Source organism: Hemibagrus wyckioides, linkage group LG01, assembly GCF_019097595.1.
Source record: "Hemibagrus wyckioides isolate EC202008001 linkage group LG01, SWU_Hwy_1.0, whole genome shotgun sequence".
Taxonomy (NCBI): Eukaryota; Metazoa; Chordata; class Actinopteri; order Siluriformes; family Bagridae; genus Hemibagrus; species Hemibagrus wyckioides.
In genome coordinates, this window is record NC_080710.1 from 17,477,298 (window position 1) to 17,499,300 (window position 22,003).

At 36.7% G+C, this 22,003-nt stretch overlaps 1 protein-coding gene across 2 annotated transcripts; it reads right to left on the reverse strand.

Annotated features, from left to right (window-relative positions):
• Positions 1 to 13,029: 13,029 nt before the first annotated feature.
• Positions 13,030 to 21,122, reverse strand: irgq1 (immunity-related GTPase family, q1). Of its 2 annotated transcripts, XR_009204313.1 has the most exons (5): positions 21,000 to 21,110; positions 20,863 to 20,897; positions 19,165 to 19,893; positions 14,309 to 19,058; positions 13,030 to 14,090 (listed from the first exon to the last, which is right to left on the reverse strand). XR_009204313.1 is itself a non-coding variant. In XM_058385687.1 (3 exons), the coding sequence occupies exons 1-3, from the start codon at positions 20,874 to 20,876 to the stop codon at positions 18,317 to 18,319; spliced, it is 1,485 nt and encodes a 494-aa protein (XP_058241670.1). In that variant the 5' UTR covers positions 20,877 to 21,122; the 3' UTR covers positions 16,567 to 18,316. The 2 variants fall into 2 exon arrangements, 1 of the variants encoding a protein (XP_058241670.1); XM_058385687.1 differs by lacking the exon at positions 13,030 to 14,090 and having other exon boundaries at positions 16,567 to 19,058; positions 20,863 to 21,122.
• Between the last annotated feature and the right edge of the window lie 881 nt (positions 21,123 to 22,003).

A 22,003-nucleotide genomic window follows, 5' to 3' on the forward strand; every position in this document is an offset into this window, starting at 1 on the left:
TTCAGTCAAAACAGTAATAGTTTCTAGAGGCTGAGAGCAATAATAATAATAATAATAATAATAAAAATAATAATAATAAAAACAATGAAAATATTTGCATTAAAAAATTACTTAGGAGGGCATGGTGGCTTAGTGGTTAGCACATTTGCCTCACACCTCCAGGTTGGGGGTTGAATTGCCACCTTTGCCATGTGTGTGTGTGTGTATGGAGTTTGCATGGTCTCCCCATGCCTCAGGGCTTCCTCCGGGTACTCCAATCCCCCACCCGAGTCCAAAGACATGCAGTGTAGGTTGATTGGCATCTCTAAATTGTCTGTACTATGTGTGGAATTGTGCCCTGTAATATACTGGCATCCTGTCTGGTGTGTTCCCTGTCTTGTGCCCTGAGTCTCCTGGGATAGGTCTCTGGTTCCCTGTGACCCAAAATTACGTGTGGTATAAAGAATGGATAGAAATTATATGCAATAATCTCTAATAATTTATTTTTTCAGTTTTTCATTCATTCATTTGACATTTTATTAATTTTGTAGTTGAGTATACTTGTGATATAATTTGATCTTTAAAAAGGTACACTTGTCCCTTAATGCTCTAAGTAATACCCCTCAAAATAGTCCATAGAATCTTTGCTTTACATTTTTGTTTTAAGATAAAATCTATCTATTAACTTCTATGCAACCTCTATAAATGATCCAGATTTTTTTGCAGTTGAATATCTATTGACTCCAAGGTGGATATGGTACAGAAAATGGATGGAGTTCCAGCTGTGGCTGTCTCAGCCAGTCATGTCCCTGAGGTCTTGAAACACTTGATTTGACAACATAGAGATCTAACACATTTTGCTTTTCACACAATCATGAGTGTTACACCAAGAGGGGGTGACCTTTTCTCTAGTGTAAGCTTTAATTGGACCTCTAAAGTCCAATTTGCAATTTTTCAAACGGCAGTCAAATTCACCAAGGGCAGAGTGCTAAAAGTGCAAGGTGCCTTACGAGCAAGAATGAAGTTCACTTTTAATGATTGGCCAATAACTTGTAGGTGGAAAGCACAATTCTTGACTACTTACACATTTCACAACATCTATGTATATATATATATATTCTTAACTAGTTAGCTCATTTTCATCACAACTACGTCTTTAAGGTACTTCTATAATCTCCTCATTTGACTTTGACCTTGGAGACTATTTGTTTTTACTGAACTTCAGATTCTCTGAGTGTGAATCTACTTTATGTATGTGACACCCAACAAGTTTGAGCTGGCCAGGAAATTTCTGGTCTGAGCACCACTGCAAATCTGCCGTCATTCATGTTTATTCCTGACTGTAGTTCAGTTGCATCTTAATGCCATGTTAGACTAGGATACCATTTGCAATAACCCTTTTAAATGTCAAATTCATTCTTTTGCTCAGCAAACAGAGACACATTTACACAGGCAGTCTAAAATAATCTATAAGGGACCTAGGCATGCATATTCATTCCAGAATTGATCGTGTTCCAGTACACAATGCTGAACCCAACAGCTGATAAACTAGATGAAGCATAATGATATATGCCAGATCAGTTGTTGCTGAAGACCATCCTTTGCCAGCAGACACCCCAGTGGCCATGCAGCAAGTAAATGAAAAGGTCAAGCATAAATTCAACTTGATAATAATAACAACCTACAATAGATGCTGTTAAAATTAATGCATGTGTTCTGGAAACAGAGAAAGCAGATGATCATATCATGGTCATTGAATCTCAGTGATCCTAGGAATAAAACCAAGGGTATTTCCTAACATTTTAAATTGTTGAATTATTGAATTATTAATGTTTTTAAATGTTGAATTTGAATCCTGTTTAAAAAATATCTTTATTATGGGAACCAACCCACATACAGCAGGTGAGTGTATGAATTATATGGCCTGGATGCAATTACCTTATGAAAATTCTCATTATTTTAAGGAATGCAAACAAAACCCCATAACATAAGACTGTAATAAAAAGCACTGGTTGATATAGTGATTATATTTGTAATGATAAATGCTTATAAACATTATAACAGAAAAATCATATAACACCAAACCTTTCAAGAGAGTGTTGAAGGCAGACATTTCTTTCATTTTTAAACCCATTTTTCTTGCGATCTGAGGTGTTGCCAATTCACACCCACTAGCTAGTTCTTCCTCATCACACAACTACCAACCAGGGAGGATGAAGGCAAGCACATGCTTACAAACAGCTTCTCATGCAACTTCACAGGTCTGCTAAACACACTTGGAGGAAAGCATTAGTAGCTCATAATCAGATCGGCATCAGATTCAGGACTGGAACCCAATGTGGTCTTCTGATATTGTAGCCCAACCACCTCAGTTTCCCTTGATCCTTTGTGCATACTCAGATAAGTTTCTGCTCACCAAAATAAAGAGTGATTATGAGTTACTGTATCCTTCCTGGCAGCCAATCTATTAATTTTACTCTGACTTCTCTTATCAACAAGACCCACAGAACTGTCACTCACTTCATGTTTTCTTTGTTTTGTTTTTTTTTGTTTTTTTGCACCATTCTGTGTAAACTCTAGAGAGTGTTGTGTGTGAAATTCCCAGGAGATTTATGAAATAATCAAATAAGTCCATCTGGCACCAACAACCATGCCATGGTTAAAGGCAGAGATCACACTTTTCCCTCATTCTGATGTTTGAAATGAACATTAACTGAAGCTATTGACCTGTATTTGTATGATTGCTGATTAGAAAACTGTGTGAATGTGCAGTTGTATAGTTACATACAGCCATTACCTGTAGGCAGTGGTGGGCAGTAATGAAGTAAATGTAATTCGTTACTGTACTTAAGTATCTTTTTTCATTGTCCATACTTTACTAAAGTATGGAGACTTTTTACTTTCACTACACCATACTTTGAAGTAACATATCGTATTTTCTACTCCACTACATTATGCCATATCTCTTCTTACTTGTATTAAAAAAAAAAAATAAGCAGTTATCCAATTACAGCACAGCAAACCGAGGTACAGCACGCACATTATTTTTGACCCACTTATCTTTTCGGTTTCATTAAATGCAGACAGTACAAACAGTTAAGTAGAGCATCAAAACGGCATTGTCACAGCCTGAAATACTGTAGCCTACACTGGAAGAAAACCCTGACCCCATCCCGCTACCTGCACACCCATGGCCTTACCGGCAGGATTTGTTTTAAGTTGTTGAACAGAAGAAAGAGTCTTTAATATTCAGATTCCTGCTCTGCCCGCCTCAGTGACAGATTTCATCTTACAAGAATTCAACATCATATTTACATCCTGTGATAATCATAATGGTCATTTACTTTAATATGAAATCTAATATTAGCTAGCAACAATGAATTTGAATGATTGAATGATTTTATTGTGTATGTGAATAAATCTGTCATCATCTGATCTCTGATTTATGCATTATGAATTAATGGCATTAAAATCCAGTTTATTTATGCCAGTTTTAGTCTGCTGACACATCCATTATCCAGAACAATTTGTTTGATTCTAATAAAAGACCCAAATTTCCACATTCACCTTCCTGGCTGCTCATTGATTGTTAACAATCTTCACACACAGAACATTTTCTCACAAAAAATAAAAACAAAAAAATCAATTTATGACTGCTGACATGTACATGCTAATGTACCCCAAGATGCCTTCCAGCAGCAGTAGAAGACATAGCTCTCCCGGAGTGTTAGTGATCTTTTTATTGATGATTTCCTTAAATGTTTCTAGCAACTTCAAAATGAATCTTCAGAAAATTACAATTTTTTTCTTGTATTTGGAAAATAGACATTGAAACACGAACAAGCCAGATTCTATTTACCAGCCATTTTCGTATTTTTAGTAAAGTTAATGTATGGTCAAACTGTTACAAGCATGAATATAGGGTACGAACATACAACAACATATCTGGAAGACTGTATTAAGACACATTTAGAAAAATATTTAAAATAGTACATTAGACTTCATTACAACACGATTACATTGTAAGTCAGTGTCAGACCCTGGACACTCCTGCCTCTACTCGACCCTATCAGCATTCAACATTATATCTAATTATCACTCACACCTGCTTCCACTTACAGACTCATTTAACTCTGAGCATGTATACTTCATGATTCTCAATGTTACCTTGTCAAGTTCTTCCATTACCGATTGCATTTCTAAGTTTCTAAGAATCACACCAATTTTTCCTGTTTTCCTGTTTGATTTCCTTTTATGTGTGAGTGTTCAATGGAGTTGGCTAAATATTGAGACATGTGCCCAGGTACAATATCTAGGACATTTGGATATGTGGCTGAATACATCCTGAGTATCAGTAAAATGGACAAAATTATTTTATCATCAATATTCTAAGGTTTAAATCTGTTTTGTTCCTTATACACTGATCAGGCATAACATTATGAGCACTGAGAGATGAAGTGAATAACACTGATTATCTTCTCATCATGGCACTTGTTAGTGGGTGGGATATATTAGGCAGAAAGTGAACATTTTGTCCTCAAGGTTGATGTGTTAGAAGCAGGAAAAATGAGCAAGCATTAGGATTTGAACGTGTTTTACAAGGGCCAAATTGTGATGGCTAGACCACTGGATCAGAGCATCTCCAAAACTGCTGCTGTTGTGGGGTGTTCCTTGTCTGCAGTGGTCAGTATCTATCAAAAGTGGTCCAAGGAAGGAACAGTGGTGAACCGGCAACAGGGTCATGGGCGGCCAAAGCTCACTGATACACGTGGAGAATGAACGCTGACCCGTGTGATCCGATCCAACAGACGAGCTACTGTTGCTCAAATTGTTGAAGAAGTTAATGCTGGTTCTGATAGAAAGGTGTACCCATTCTTCCCCAGTAGAGCATTCTTTTAAAAGCTTTAACAGAGGCACGTTGGTTCATTGGTACAGTGCCATCTACTGGGGGAAAACAGGATTTTTCATTTTCCTGCCCTTGATTTCTTCATGTCAATTAGTCTAAGAATGCAGCGGCTTAAGTTATTAATGTCATCAAGCAAGTCACAGAACAAATAATTAAATAACTCTTAAATTAAATCTTTTCTCATTGCAATGGCCGAGAAAACTGGTCAGCATTATGAAAGCCAAACTACATTGTATCAATGGCGTAGAAATTTCTTTACACTGTAACAATTCTTGTTTTGTGGAAGATAGACCTTTAAATAAATAAATAAATAAATAAATAAATAAATAAATAAATAAATGAAAAACTTTGTTCTGGCATGTAACAATTATCAATATACACATATGCACAATATGCCACATAATGTCTGTAACATAGCATTATTATTAGGATTACTGTTTTTAGTACACACCATGACAAATTATACCAATAATCCAGAATATAGTGATCTTGTTGTAATTCTACAGTGATGTCTGCCGTGTGGATAGATAATATCATGTACTTGTACTGACAGATCAGAATCTCTAGGATTAAACACAGTCAGTGAAACATTTTTTCACTGAAGCAGCATTTAATACAAAATGAATTCTTAATGATTATTCATCAATAATTGTTTGGTTAGTCTACTAGTGCAATGCTGGAAGGACGTGAGGAAAGTAAAAGACATTAAGGGGTCGTGTCACATCAAGTCAGTCTCTCTAATTGTTTAAGCAATGAATGTGTTAAGAAAAGATCTATTGCTTGTACTGCAAACCTTACATAGGTACACCTTTCTAATTTTTTAAGTATTAAGTTTTAAGTATTCCATGGAGCAACAAAGTTCTTCAAGTAACCTTTAAGGTTCGATCTAGGACAGTGTTTCCCTTTTAGAAAAGATTGTATGTAGAACCTCTTTGTTGAAATAGAACAGTTTACACTCATACTTTGTGATATTATGTACTATTATTTTTCACCAGTGTCGTGAGCTACATTATTAGGTAACTCAGTTTTATACTCTGTAGTTCACTTTCATACATTTCAGTAAACAGTAAACAGGAAATTGCACAGAAGGCTTGGCACACAGACTGCTTCAATTCATCTCAAAGATGGGATTCATCCCAACATATGGGGTTGAGGTCAGAGCAGGACTTTGAAGTTCTTCCACTCCAATATTCCAAACCATGTCTTTATCGATCTCACTTTGTGCACAGTGGCATTTGTCATGCTAGAACAGATTTGAGCCTCTCGGTTGCAGTGAAGCAAAATCACAACACTACTTTTTGACAACAGTTTAATGTTCCAAATGACCAGGTTTACTTTCAGCCATATAGTGTATCTGAACAACAATTCACATTTTACTTTTCACATATACAGAAATGTATTCATTTTCATGAATATAAATATATATTCAAACATTCAAAATATAAATATATTCAAACAAAGCAAGGTCCCATATATGAGGCTGGAACATGTTTAGGCCTCTTATTTCCAATGTAGAGAAATTCCAATACTATAGCATACAAAAACATCCGATACAAGGGTGTGCACAAAAGACCGACACTTTCAACACCATTTGACAACATAAAAAGACTCAGGACTCAGTGTAAAATCAACACAGATATAGACACACTTTTATAGCTCCATGTGCAGCTAAGGGAAGCACCGTTCTCTTTCTGGTATCATAAATGTAAATGTACTGGAGCTGGGCATTTAAAAAAAATACCAGTCCTTTCCTACAGAAAGTTTGACCAGTCAATACTTCCATAAGAAATTTTGACTAATCATGCCCTTTTCTGCAAAAAGTTTGCCCAACCCCACCTGCTCCTGCAGAACATTTAACCAATCAAACCCACTTCCACACAAAGTTTGCCAAATTGCACCTGCTCTTAAATGAATGTTGACTAGCCCTACTCACTCTCTCAGACACTCCCTCGTACCTGTATTTGTCAGAGGTTGGAGATCTTGAAGTGTATTTTTTCTGCTGGAAAAAATAGTCCAGTTATGTACTTTAAATTCTATTCCATCGACAAGGAAGGTTACAGCATTTTATGCTTCTAAGAGTGTATCTGACTGGTCCCACCCTTATGAAAGAAGAAATTTTATCTTATATTAGGTCACTCATGCATTTATCCATCATGTGACAGCAGCGTATGCATACTGTAAATTCAGGCAGATACAGGTCAAGAGTTAATGTTCACATCAAACATCAAAACAGAAGACAAATGTGATCTCTGTGTCTTTGTCTATAGCATGGTTGTTAAGGAAAAATGGGCTGGTTTGTGTATTTTAGAAACTGCTGATCACCTGGGATTTTCTCTTGAGTTTACATAGAAAGGTGTGTCTTATCGGGGAGCGAACAAATATCCAGTAAGGGGCACAGTTGTGGGCAGAAACACCTTTTTTCCAACCTTGTGTCAATGGTTCAGTCTGGTGGTGGTGTTGTAATATTGTGGAAAATGTATCCTTTAGATAAATAGAACTAAAATAGAAACTATGCAAATATGCTTAATTATCATAGCTTTACTTTACATAGTCACTATAGATCTGGTAATATTGATTACTTTGCTAAATAAATATTGAATTTGTGGAACCAAACAGTAAAGACATATAAACAGACTGTGCTGCTGTCCACACTTCAGGACAGGTGCATGATGCAGGACTCACAAGGGCCTCATTGGACTGTTGTCTGTCTGACTGAGTGGAAGCGCACGGCTGTAAATCACTCCCAGTCTCTCTGAAGCACCTGTCAGTGTAGTAGAGTTGCTCAGCAGGGGGGCCTTCCACTCACTCCACACACACATGCACACACACCTTGCAAGAGACTGGATGCAACATACACTGATGGAAATGGGCTGAATGCCGTATGCACTCATGTATGGAGCGTATCAAATTCCAAGCAGTTTTATGAGTGATTGTGAATAATGCTGTCAGTTTATAACAAGGCATGATGTTACATCCATTTATTATGAGCATAGCAGCCTGTGTTATAAAACTCACCAGAATTATGTTATCCTTTCTTATTTCATATTGTCACAATGAAAAAAAAAAAGATATTGTGTGGAGAGTAAATTAGATTCATGGTGCTGTATAGAAAATGTACAGTGATTTTGATGACGCCTCTGGAGACAGCATGAAGATGAATCCAGTCTGACTAAAATATCCTACTGAATTCATTAATCTATTAGTCATGAATGCTCATTAGAATCCGAGCTATTACATTCTCTTCATTGTGTGGTGCTAATCAGCTAACAGAAATAAGCTCTGTGCCCACTATATCCACAAGCTCGTGAGGCCACAGCATGAAAACGTGAGACACATTTACACATGTTGGTTGTGTCTTACCAATTAACCCAATATAAGGATGAGCTGCATAAAAACCTGGAGTACATGGCTGTGTGTCAACTATTACATGCATATGGTACAAAGACACTCGAACGATCCTTTTTCTCCACCTCTCATCTCTAAAAACGGAACGCTCAAAGGAACATATTGCAATAGAACCAGACCCTGCCTTTCTCTGGCAGCGGCCAACACTCTGAGCATGGGCCAATGAAAACACATAGTCCCCCGTCTCCACTTTTAATTGGGATATTTTAGGGCTATTAGCAGCGGAGGCTGTGTGCCTACACACAGTTCCCAAGGAAACACTATTAACCCACTGCTCCATCCTGTTGCTGCACCAGGTACTGTTGGGTGATTTTCTTTAACCGGATAAACCAGGTAAGAGAGCATGGGTTTGACATTTTCAGCAGATGAAACGAATGAACTGAGACTATTCCAATGCCACCTCTTGTAAAGCTGCTGTTTTAAGTGTGAGTTTGGAGAAGGGAATGAGCCATTTGTCTCTGTGGAATAGACTATAAGTCTACACCATATGTTATGCCAGCATCAATTACAGTTTCATAAGGGCCCACCTTGTTCGGCAAACAAAGATTATCTGAATATTTGAGGATATGCTTTTAACATTTAGATGTCCAGCCAAAACACCTGATAAAGAGAAACATATTAAATACTTGGTGTATTATATCAAAAAGTATAAATTGTCAAGGTAGGTTTGCTGGTACCAATTACATATTGCCATCTGGTGGATGCAAAAGTAATGACGGGCAATTTAATCCATACAGACAGCAGCATTTTGACACGAAGCCAAATGCAAACTAGAGAAACTTGAAAACTTTCATCCAAAATAAAAATCAGTGTATGTACTCCTGTAGTCCACTGCTGAAGTACACGACTAAAGACTGCTTCTCTTTAAAGAAAAAAAAGCACAATATCATTTTAAAACATAACTCTCTCTTGTGCTGAAGGAATTTAGATATGGATAAATGTATCACAGGGAATTGTACTATGGTTCAATTGTTCCATTGAAATCCATTATGAAAAAATACCCAAGCATCATCAATGCCAATTTCAAATATTGGTTAAAACACTGGTCTACTGATCGTCAGCTCATGCTGTCATGTCTGGGTCCTGAACCCTCCACTGGTCAGTTGTATAAATGTCACACTAGATTATGGAGTATGCTGTAAATGTACATTCTGAGTCAATTCTGCATTATTGTCATTTTAGAAATGCATCCAGATTTGTACATGGAATGTACAGAGTACATCTTGGAAACTGATACTAATCTAGAAGTGATTCACACGTAATTAAATTATGTTTTACACACACACACACTGAGAGAGAGAGAGAGAGAGAGAGAGAGAGAGAGAGAAATCTATGTGAAACCAGTGAGTCTTGGAGTTATCGGATAAATATAAAAATAATAAAATAGGTTTATTTAGTATAGTGTGTTTTTATTACCTCAAAAGAAAATAAACATGATTGTTAACACCCTAATTGTAAGTGCAGGTTGGTGAATAAACGTAGGCCATTCGTCTGTGGAAATCATTGGGATTTGTAGGTGTGCACGTAAAATTTTTTGATCAGCTACTTCACCAGTAGATGGAGATTAAATGGCAAAACACTGTTCAGTCAACCATTTCACTGTTAATTTTGAAGGGAATTATAAATCATGGGTATGATGAATGATCTGGCCTCCTGGCAGACCAGAGGTTTGGCCGACATATTTTTGAAAATTCATGATGCATGACTCATAATAGTTTTTGCAAGGGTCCTAGGATGACTGACAGCTAAGTTATCACCGTATTTTACCGAAGATATCATGCTCTTCTGATATTTTGAACCTGATTTTTTTACACAACAGATATCTGTGATGACTGCCGGCAAAAAGTTCTGTGTTGGCCTCATCTGACCACAGTACCCAATCCCAGTCAATGTGCCAACAGCATTTGGCAAACCCCAGGCGCTTCAATTTATTCCTCTGAAACAGTAGGGGCTTTCTTATGGCAATCCTTCCAAATAGCTTTTTGGCATGGAGGTTTTGACAAATAGTGTTTTTTGAGCTGGCAAGACCAGAATGCAAGCAATACTTTAACTGTGTACTTTATGTTCTTCCTACCAAATTAACCACTTAGTTCTAATAAGTTTTCTAAATTATTGCTATGACAGGGGATAGTATTACTTATAAGATGTAACTTGCATTATTTTATTTTTGAATGTCAACAGTGATGAATACTTATTAATTATTTACCTTTCTAATGCTAACATCAATTTTGATTTTAAAACATCAATCTATATTGATGGAAAAAAAACTCTGAGGGCTGTCATAATTTGTCCAATGCAAGCTTGATATGAACTAAAAGAAGTAAATGTGGTTATGGTATTCCCAAGAGATTTCATACCAAATGTCGATTACTATGTGGACTGTTGTATTATGACATTCATGTTTTTTTTCCCCCATCATATAAACATCAATAATTGGCATATTTCAGTACAGTAGTGAATATAAGTGAGTTAATCAGAGGCATGATGTAAGGATGTATAATATAAGAATATATAATATAGAATAACGATGATGTATAAGAATGTAATAAGGATGTATAATAGTAGAATTTTATTTTTCATATTTCACAACAATAAGGTTAAGCCTATAGGGTCGTCAAGAAAAGTCATCAAATATAGGAGATATAGGAAGGTGGACTGTGAGAGCTGTATGCCATACAGCATTAATGAAGCTGGTTGTGGAAGTGTGACAGAAAATATTACTATCCGGCAAGCTGTGCTGATCAAAAGGTCACACAAGCACACACTCCAGATGTGTGAATCTCAATTAAGTCCACACCTGCGATGGATAAGTGCAATAATTAATACATGCAATATTATTCTTTCAAAATGTGGGTGTAATCTTTGGGGGGAAATAAAAGCGCCATCATTCTCTTAGCTATTAACAGACACATTTTAATTAACTGATTTCAGAAAGTCCAAGAGTTAATGCAGACTTTCTCTAGCTGTTTATTTATATACTTTGATTAGCAGCTTTGTGGTCTGAAACAATCCTCTGCGTGCTGCAAAACCCAAACAGAATTAGCACATAATGAAGTAGCGTCTGATCTTTATCATAGATGTAATTTGGTAGACCAAGGGCTCATAGTCCTCCGCTTGTGACAGAGGCTGGAACCATATCTTTTGTACTTCATAGCTGTAACTTAGTTTGGGTAATATGGTTTAAAAACTCAACTGAAGACATCCTGATAAAATTGTCTTCACAACGCATTACATGGTAGAAAAACCTATTTCTCTGTCTCTCTCTCTCTCACACACACACACACACACACTGAACTCTAGAATGATTAGTTCCTAAACAAGAGAAATGTAGGTAATACATTTAAACTAAGAATAAAGCATTTTAAATAAATTGATTGTTTACTTAGAATTTCAGGTTCAGTTTAAGCAACAAAGACAAAACATACCATATTTTTCCATTAAATGTAAGGAATTAAATATATATATTTACCGCCAATTCTAACAAGAATAATTTTGCTATTTGTATTGATAATATATCATCGTTGGAAGAGTTTTGGATTAAATCATGCACAGCTGAACGGCTGTTTTAAGAAGCATTTTTTTTCTTTTACATTAAACTGTTTGGTGTGGATTCACAGCTCCATCTGCTGGTCAGATGTAGCATCACAGGTTATAATGCAGAAACAAAAGATCGCCGTCATTGACCTCCTCTATTGAGGAGCATAGTCATTAATGTCCCATCTGAAGCGAGCATGTTGGCAGGAATAGAAGAAGAGAGGTAGGCCAAATGAAAACGGAGGGGTGTGACCGGGTAGACTGCAATCAAGACAATAACAGCTGGCTGGCCTCTAGCAAAAACCGCACAAAAACAACACAGTCTGCCGATTGTGGAAGCCAGGACTGAATAATCCTGAGCTATAGTGTGTCAACCTCTCAAGTAGAACGCATATGCTTGTCCATTTCCATAGGTAATTAGAGATATCATAAACTTCTTACCAAAGTATGCTATAAATGGTTTCCAAATGGTTTCTTAAAAAGCCACCAGGCACTTTCAGCAGCTTGAGACTATTGATTCATTCAGTGTGGCCTTTGAAGAGCTGAGAAAAACAAAGATATAAAAGATGAAAATGGCTGGTGACTAATATGAAGCATCCATCATTAACTTTGTACATCTTTCCTGCATCGTCTTGCAGAAATTAATTGAGTGGCACAGAGAGGCCGGTGGACAGCCCGAGGCTAGACTGCCTCCACCGTCTGTTCCTTGTGTCTCACACAGACATGAGCCCACTAAACTGCTGATGCCAAAAACTCACTAAGCCACTCTGTGCAAGTCCACTTCTCACTAAAAGGATTGCTCCTCCTTGCATTATATACATTTCCAATATCAAATTCAAGATCAGTGTGCACATCGCCACCAGATCACAATTTGTATATGGGGAAAACCTACACTTATTGAAGATTATAAACTGATTATTTGTTTATTCATGCTTTTGTTCAGTGCCTGTGGCACAGTATAGAAAACCGAGCCAAGTATCCCATTCTGCTTGGTTGTACCAAGTATTTTAATATGTCTTAAGGATGGGCATGCTACAGAGAATCTTGTTTCTTATCCATACTACAAAAGAACATAAAGTATGTAGCATGACACAAGAGCAAATGCAAATTAAGGCACATCTCTAATGAGATCATTTTTTTTACACTTTTTTTAAAACTAGAGCTTTTAGAGAGTCTTAACCTACAGTCATGAGGACAAGAAAGTACACCCACCTTTGGTTATATGCTTATTGTGTTGTGCCTTACCTTCAAAAAAATAACCAACCAAAAAAAAAAAACCTCAAGTGATAACAAAAACACAACAGAGTTAATTAGAGTCATTTATCCTTTAATACTAAGTAATCAACAACTGGTGTTACAAACGAAATACACAAGACAAGTTAATTGTCAATAAAATGATTAACCTCTATGAAAGGCGAACTTTTTGGCAATTTGGTGTTTTGAAGCACTCAGGTGTATGTCTCTATAACACAAAGAAGAAAGAACATCAGCCATGACCTGAGAGAAGCAACTGCTACACATCCCGAAACAATCCGAAATTCGCCATTATAAAATTTACAAATGGAGAGCCTTCATGACAGTTGCCAATCCTTCCACCTTCTTCCACTCCTCTATGAGCCAGTTCGGATCCTCGCCTGTACACACTCTGACTGGTCTGCGTTTACGCAGTCCCATACGCAGCAAACTGCGACGCACTGTGTGTTCAGACACCTTTTTTTCACAGCCAGCATTAACTTTTTCTGCAATTTGTGCTAAAGTTGCTCTTTTGTGGGACTGGACCAGATGGGCCAGTGTTCGCTCTCCGCATGCATCAATGAGCCTTGGGCGCCCATGACCCTGTCGTCGGTTCACTGGTTGTCCTTCCTTGCACCACTTTTGGTAGATACTGACCACTGCAGACCGGGAACACCCCACAAGATCTGCTGTTTTGGTAATGCTCTGACCCAGTCGTCTTGCCATCACAATTCGGCCTCTATCAAAGTCGCTCAGATCCTTACGCTTGCCCATTTTTCCTGCTTCCAAGACTAGCACTTGCTGACAGTTCACTTGCTGCCTAATATACCTTGACAAGTGTCACTGTATGAAATTAATAATATTTACTTCACCTGTCTGTGGGTTTAATGCTGGTATAGATGGCTGTTCATTTGGCTGGAAAATAATGACCTTATTGAAATCTGTGGTCTTAAAAAAACTGTGGCCTTAATCATCTAGAACGCCCATCGCTTTTAAAGCTGTTAACAGTTCTTCATTCAAAGTGTTTACCTGTCTGGGGACAGAGACAATAAAATGGAATATTAATAAATTAATAATTATTTACAGCAAATACAATAGCAATAAACAAACAAAATACTAATAATTACAATAACAATAACAATAATAATAATCATCATAATAGTAATAATAATAATAATAATAATAATAATAATAATAATAATAATAATAATAATAATAATAATAATAATACAAAAGACAAGAAAGTTTCACCTCAAGGAGAAACTGGCAAATTCTTTGGTCAGCTTGCAACTGGATCACCTGACCATATCCATGATGCTCAAGCACCGTACCATTGCAGGCAAATTTCTGCCAAAATAGTATGTGCCACTTAAACATAATACATCAACATAAAATAATATTAAATAGAACAAGAACATCTATACAGTGTTATCCTACAGTGAAAGAAATAAATCATTTCTTCTTTCAAAGAAAGGAAGTGGTCGCTCATAGTTGCATCAGCAATGGGATCTGAGTGGGAAAATGGAAAATTACATAATAGTTAAGCACATACAGGCCTAAGACCCACCACATCCCCACACCTCCACAACTCTTTATATAATCTCACATTCAGAAAGTACCATTCTAGCCAAAACTGTAAGCATCTACAAAGGTTTATATTCTAATGAAAACTGTGAAGAGATCACCAAATGCTTTAGAATATGCTCACACTTTAAAAGGTGATGTACAGAGAGTTCTTTATGTGTACAACATCCAGACTATAACATTACGGTACATGTGGATAGTATAGGTGGATAGTTCCTCAGTTTCTGGCTTGAACGTCGGGGACATTCCCTCGGTTCACATTTTTTTCCAGCCTTTAGCTGTAAAAATTCCACGGACACCAATTTTATGAAAGTAATCCACTGCTGAATGTGTACTGATAATATCTTAGCCATTTGTTAGAGCAATCAAGTATTGTTTTAGCCCCAAACTTTCACAAGGTGACATTAAGTCTTACTTTTCAGAGGTCTGGATTGACCCAAATTCATTTAAAAGTCTGTATGGCACTGATAGTGTTATGGTTGATGGTATCTGATAAGTTGGTTACAGAGAAAAGAGGGAACAATCACCAGGTCTTTTGTCTTCAACTATCCAGTTTGTGTCAATGATAGCCTTAGATTCTTGTTCCTGGCTTGTCAGGAGTGGAACCTGATATGGTCTTCTGCTGTCGAAATCACACTGGATTTCACTTCTGTCAACCAAAACCGAAAGCTAAGGCTTCAGTGGGCACAGGCTCACCAAAACTGGACAGCTGAAGACAAGAAAAAATGTCTGATGAATGTTGATTTCTGCTGAGGCACACAGATGGTAGGATCAGAATTTGGTGCCAACAGGCTGGTGGAGGTGGTGTAATTGTATTGTTGCTGACCATGTGCATCCCTTCATGCCCACAAATGACCAGTCATCTAATGACATGATCATAATGCACTATGTCACAAAGCAAAAGTCTCAAACTGGTTTCAGTGTGCGGTGTAACTGCAATAATGTGGATGATAAACGTAACCTTCAGCTCAACCAAACTGACCGTTAATATTTACTTCCGGATCATGACAGTTCAGCTCTGTAGATACATTTTAGCCGGTTAGGCTATAAATAACAAAGGTGTGATAGAAGTGATTACTTAATACCCAATTAGGTATTATGTACAGGTATTATCATAGCACATTAGCTTGGTTATACTGTTTGCGTCTACAAATCTTCGTCATTGGTAGCAAACAGGCCTCAGTGGAGAAAAATGAAACTTACCAAAAGACAAAAAGAGGTTCTGGATAGAGGGCATGCGATTTAATGTCAATAACTGTGACTGCCAAACTGATCAGCGTTACTGCCGTCCAATTTATCTGGGACGTTTTGATTAGAAAGTAGATTAACCAGTAACCAAAAAAAGCAATACTGGGAACAACAACAACAGCAACAACAAAATAACAACCAGATCGCCCAAGAGTAGTTTACACTTCCACACAGTGTTGTTGTCACTCTATCAGTACCGGAAACACGATTTGCACTGCGCATGTGCGGAAGGTTTTGTTCTGCGCATGCGCGAAATACCGCCAATGGCTTCTTTTGCGTTCGGTAGAATATGAAGGATGATTTCACAAAAGCATACGCATAAAAATTGAATAAAACTTCGTAATATATGCCGTGAATTTAACATTATCAATAAAGATGAAATGGACCCTCTTGCACCACCCTTCCCTTGTATTTTTTCTTCTTTTTTTTGGTATTAATTGTTTTCTCCTTCTCTCTTTGTTGATTGAGTTGTTCATGATCACATGGTATCCCATAAATACTAGTGTACTTGTTTTGTAAACTTGTTCTGTGCCTTGTTTTGTTTGCATTGTAATGTTTCAATGTCAAATTGTTTGTATTATAATAATAATAGCAATTAATAATTGGCAATTAACATGAAGGATGGATGGAATTAATTCATTTATCAGTAAATGAATGGAATGAATAAATAAGTATCTGGTGTGTTTCTTAAATGCAGAGATTATTGAAAGTATGCGGAAATATGTAGAACATATATTTAGAAAATTAAATATTAAATGTAAAACACACACACACTTACATACACATATGTATTCCCCAAATTGAGTCTAGCAAATGTAGGGGGAAAAAATTCTTGTATGTAATTTTATTTAATCAATTTAATTTGTGCCAATTTAATCGATTACTCATTTTAATCAATATAATTTAATTGATATATTCTACCCAAAAAAGTGTATATAGATCAAGAGAATCACTAGTAAACAACTATTTCCGGCACGGATCGGGTAGTGTCAACAACACGTTATAACATCATATGATTAATAGTATTATAACAACAGTATTATAAATACGCGAAACTGCCTTAAATCGATTCGTCATGGTTCATACAAGAGGTAAACGCATTTCCGCACATGCGCAGTACAAATCATGTTTCCGGCACGGACCCGGTAGTGTGAACAACACATGATAACATGATATTATTAGTATAATTAGTAGCATTCCATCACTTACATTTTCTAGTCTATTTATCCAGATTGATCATGATAACTGTTCACTAACCCAGTATATTACATAATTCATTCTTCAATAACTAATTTCTCCTGTTCAGGTTGCACTGCATCACAGAGCATTGGAACACACACACACATAGGGCAATTTAGAATATGAAGGATGATTTCACTAAAGCATACGCATTAAAAATGGAATAAAACTTAATATATGCCATATATGCGGTGTAGCTGGCACTTTTTTTTTTTGCAAATTTGTAGGAAACCCACATGGGAGAACATTAAGCCAAGCTCAGGACTGAACTGAGGAACCTGCACCCATGTCCCCTGACTCACATTTATTTAATAAAATATGTCTAATAACACACAATAATAATAATAATAATAATAATAATCAACAACAACAACAAAAAGTAACAACAGTAGACAACATAACGCGTATCACATAGTAACTGATTGGTAATAAATCATGGCAGTACATTTGGCACAATACAAACCCTGAACATACACATATCAAAAAAGAGCACTGCAAACAAACACAATAATTATGTGTTTCTGGATCTGCATCAAAAGCACAACAATCTCAGTACCACCAAGCTGACACTGCTGGGCCCTTGAGCAAGGCCCTTAACGCTCAACTGCTCAGTTGTATAAATGAGATAAATGTAAGTCTGTCTGGATAAGGGCCATAAATGTAAATTTCCTGACAGATTAGCACATATACCAAATATCAGATATATAAGATTGATGGTTCCTGAGAAATTTTCTCCTGAGAGATTTTCACATTTTTGTAAGTGGTAGCTCAGTGGTTAAGGCATTGGACTACTTACTGGAAGGTTGTGAGTTCAAATCCAAGGCCCACCAAGCTGCCACTACTGGGTCCTTGAGCAAGGCCCTTAACCCTTAACTGCTCAGTTGTATAAAATGAGATAAATGTAAGTTGTAAATAAATATAAATAATAAATGTAAGCATAAACTTACAAGGTTTACAAGAGGTTACAAGTGTCTCTCCCTGTAATGACTCAGTAGTAAACTGGTAAACTGGTAAAACGAGTTACTATGGTATGCAGTAGTTTGTAGTTACACAGTATTAGTTTGTAAGAAGACAACTGGATATGTTATAGTAGGTGTAATTAAAAAAGATAATCTGACCAGTGCATGAACAAATTGATAATAACACTAATGGCTGTATTGTAACAAGACCTCAGAAATAGTCAAAGAGCTACAATATCTGACAAGAGCTCTGTGATTGCTTTTTGTCTTTCACAATTCTATCAACATAATATGTGAAAGCACTTATCCTTATAGTGTCAAGGTCACTGCCCAATACACTCTCCAGACTAACAAAGTCGAAGGCCTTTCTATCTAAACTGTTTATGAGAAACAGTTGTGAATTGTCAACTTTTGCCCTCTGAAGCTCCTCAGCACACTGTGCTCGAAGCCCATCCAGAATCTCAGTCTCAGGACAACACAAATCTCCTTGGGCCTTCAAATAGCTGTCGATCTTTGTTTGGACAAAATGATACTTCTTCTGTAACTTTTGAATAAGTCTTGCAAGGTCTATGTGGTGTGCCTTCTTCCACTCAGTCACAATAAGCACATAGAAATCAAAAGGATCCAAGATTTCTTTCATCTCCTCCAAGGAATTCACCATAATGTTCTCTATTCCTGACATAGCCCAAAATCTGACATTTGGGTAATAAGGACTTGCTGCTGGTGTTTTGGAATGCACTGAACAAAAGGCACCGTTCTGCTGTCTCATTAGGCCATTCAGAAGTGTAGATACCCCAGATCCTGTCTCTCCTAAAACAGCCACATCAAGCTGAAAGTTGTCTAGAGCCTCCAATACAATCTTCAGTTTTTCAGTTCCATTTGCAACGTCAAAACTTTTGCAGAAGGTTCTTAGGCCTGGTACATCATTTTCATTGATTTTCCCACTCTCCAGAGCCTGCTGCATGATAGTCCTGGTGTGGGTGAGAGGGAAAGAGAGAAACACTGTTGTTTTGATCTTATTTCTGCATTCTTATTTCTTGGATACAATGGCAAAATATACAAAAACAATATACTTACCTTCGTTTCCTCCAATCTCTACTGAACAAATTTGCCAGGAAAATGGGAAAAACTTCTCTTTTGAGTTCTGGAGCCTCTTTCTTAAAGGTGTCCTTAAGCTTCTGCATGTCATAGTTCTGTGTATAATGTGCTGACACTAAGAAGATATGGGGGTGCAGGTTTTTCTCTTCTACATATTTTAAACATTCATCTCTCATGACAGATAAAGCACCAGCTTCAGTGAAGTTATATTTCCTACTCTGTGCACGCAAGTCATTGTCTACTTTTGTTCTAATAACATAAAAAGGCTTCTTTTGTTTATGTATTTCTTCAATCACAAGCATGTTGTTTTCTCGAAATCGTTCAGATATCACTACAAAAAACATGTCATAGAGATTAAAGTTTATTGTCTCTACATAACTCTTTGATTTAAAAGAGGGTGTGCCCATTCCTGGAAGGTCCCACAGTTTCACATGAGGACAGTTTGGATATCGATACATTCCAGGTTCCATTGTGGTCTCTACAACTCCTGTTGGTGCAGCACCTTTAGCATCATGATCCAGTCCAAGGAGAGCATTAATGAGTGTAGATTTTCCTGAGCCAGAATCTCCTGTCACAGCAACATCCAACTTGAACTGATCATACACTTTCAGAAAAGTCATAAACTGTTGAGGGATATTCTCTGGGTTTGTAGACTGGACTGCCTCTGTGATTTTGTTGATGTACTCCTCTGGGATCTTTTGTGGCACACTTTTTTGGGAGCAAAATGAGGAAATTTCATTAACTTTCATGAATGATAGTTATTCCCATAATTGATAACCAATTGTTTTCTGGCTAATATACACTTGATTAGCAGCTTATTAAATACAGATAACTTGCATGTATATTGACTGATCATTTTATGAGATATATTTATTAATTTTATTAATAAATATTTTTTTATTAATTGATTTATTAATATAATATAATATAATATAATATAATATAATATAATATAATATAATATAATATTTGTAAGTATATAATTACTGCATATAACCTATTTGTTATCTCTGCACAATTTGTCAACCCTTCTCAAATTTCAGGAATGAAAATATATGGAAAGGGAACCACTAAACCATTACTTGACTAGACATTATCTGGATGGAAAGTACAACAGTGACACTGACATGGTTGCATGTGTGGCACTTGTTTGAGTGTATACATTGATTTATGTATTTAGTTTTTTATTGTTGCAGTTGTAAATAGTCCACCAGCCGAAGAAATCTAACCAGCTGTGGTTCTGTGATCAACAATGCATCAATAACTTATAGTACTTGCAAAAGTCTCACAATTTTTTGGCTGAGTTTTAGCACATGCAAAGGACTGCTGTAAAGCACAGATGCCAAAGTGGGTCGATAAACAGTAATAAACTAAACCAAGTCAATATTTTGTGTGACAAACATTCGCTTAAAAAATGAGTAGTCATAGGTACAATATGTGGTGTTTAATAGGAAAATTGGTTGTACGTTTTACTGAGCATCTTTAATAATAAGAAGTAGTAGTAGCAATAGTATTAGTATGAACAAAAAATTGATCACAGATTTCTACTCATTTTGCTAAAATCACAGTGCAGAAAGTACCCTGTACAAAAGGGAGCCTACATACAAACACAATGCACAGAACCGATGACAGATAACCGGATGATGATGAAAGCAACATGAAGTGCTATATACTCACCCAACATTTTCCATTTTGCCGGTTTAGCAAGTCACCTATGAGAGAGACAGGAAGTGAAAGTAGACACCAATTCATACAGCACTGAGAAAAGAGCCTTACTATATACCATTACAACCATTATTTTATTTAGGAATTACTTTTAAAATATATGCGTATGCAATAAGCATTTCCCAGATGACTGTAAGCCTACTAAACACTTCTGTACTTCGCTTGAATTACACTACTGTGTCTCATGACTTTAGAAGAGAAAACACCCTTTTGCTCCACCCCTTATAGCCTTGTTCCGAGTTTCTGTCGTCATGTTGGTTACACCCAGACAGTGTATTAGGCTTCAGGTTTTCACTGTTGTTCACTGGAATGTGAAAAGAATGCCAAGATACACTATATGTCCAAATGTTTGTGGACACCTGTTTTTTTTAACATTCTATTAAAGATTTAATCCACTTTTTGCTGGTATAATAACCTCTAGTCCTTCCACTAGATTTTGGATTATGGTTGGGCAAATCTCTGTCCTGGTAAACTGTAATGCTACAGCATACAAAGACATCCTATATAACTGTGTGCTTCCAACATGGTTGTGAAGGTCAGGTGTCTACGAACGTCTGGCTATGTAATTTATAAGAGTAGTAGTAGCCTATGGGGTGCCAAATGTAAATATACTGTATGTATGTGAATGTTAAATATAAACCATATGTAAATAAGCAAACATAATTGTAATGGTAAATGTACAAGCTAAATATATCATTCATGTACAAAATGCCCATCTTCTCAGAGTTGTTCATCATTTGGAAAAGACAGAACCAGCAGGGTTTCAACTAGGTTACAGGTTCAAAACACAGGTCCATAGGTGGAAAGATCTTGTTTCAAAGCAAATGAACACAATTCAATAATATTTGCAAACATATGCTATGGTGTTGTGAATTCACTGAAGCAGACCAGGAGTCTCTGAAGTAGTGTTCAGCAGGAATGTTTTATTGTAGATCAGAACACACTGTGGTGGTACTGTAGTCACCAAGTCCAGTGAAAAGAAACATGCATTTTAAAGGCCTTGAGTGGGCAGGCCTTGAAGGTGTGACAATACAAAAGCCTAGAGGTGATAAAAACCCCCAGGGGGAGGTGGATCTCACATGTGTCGACTCCC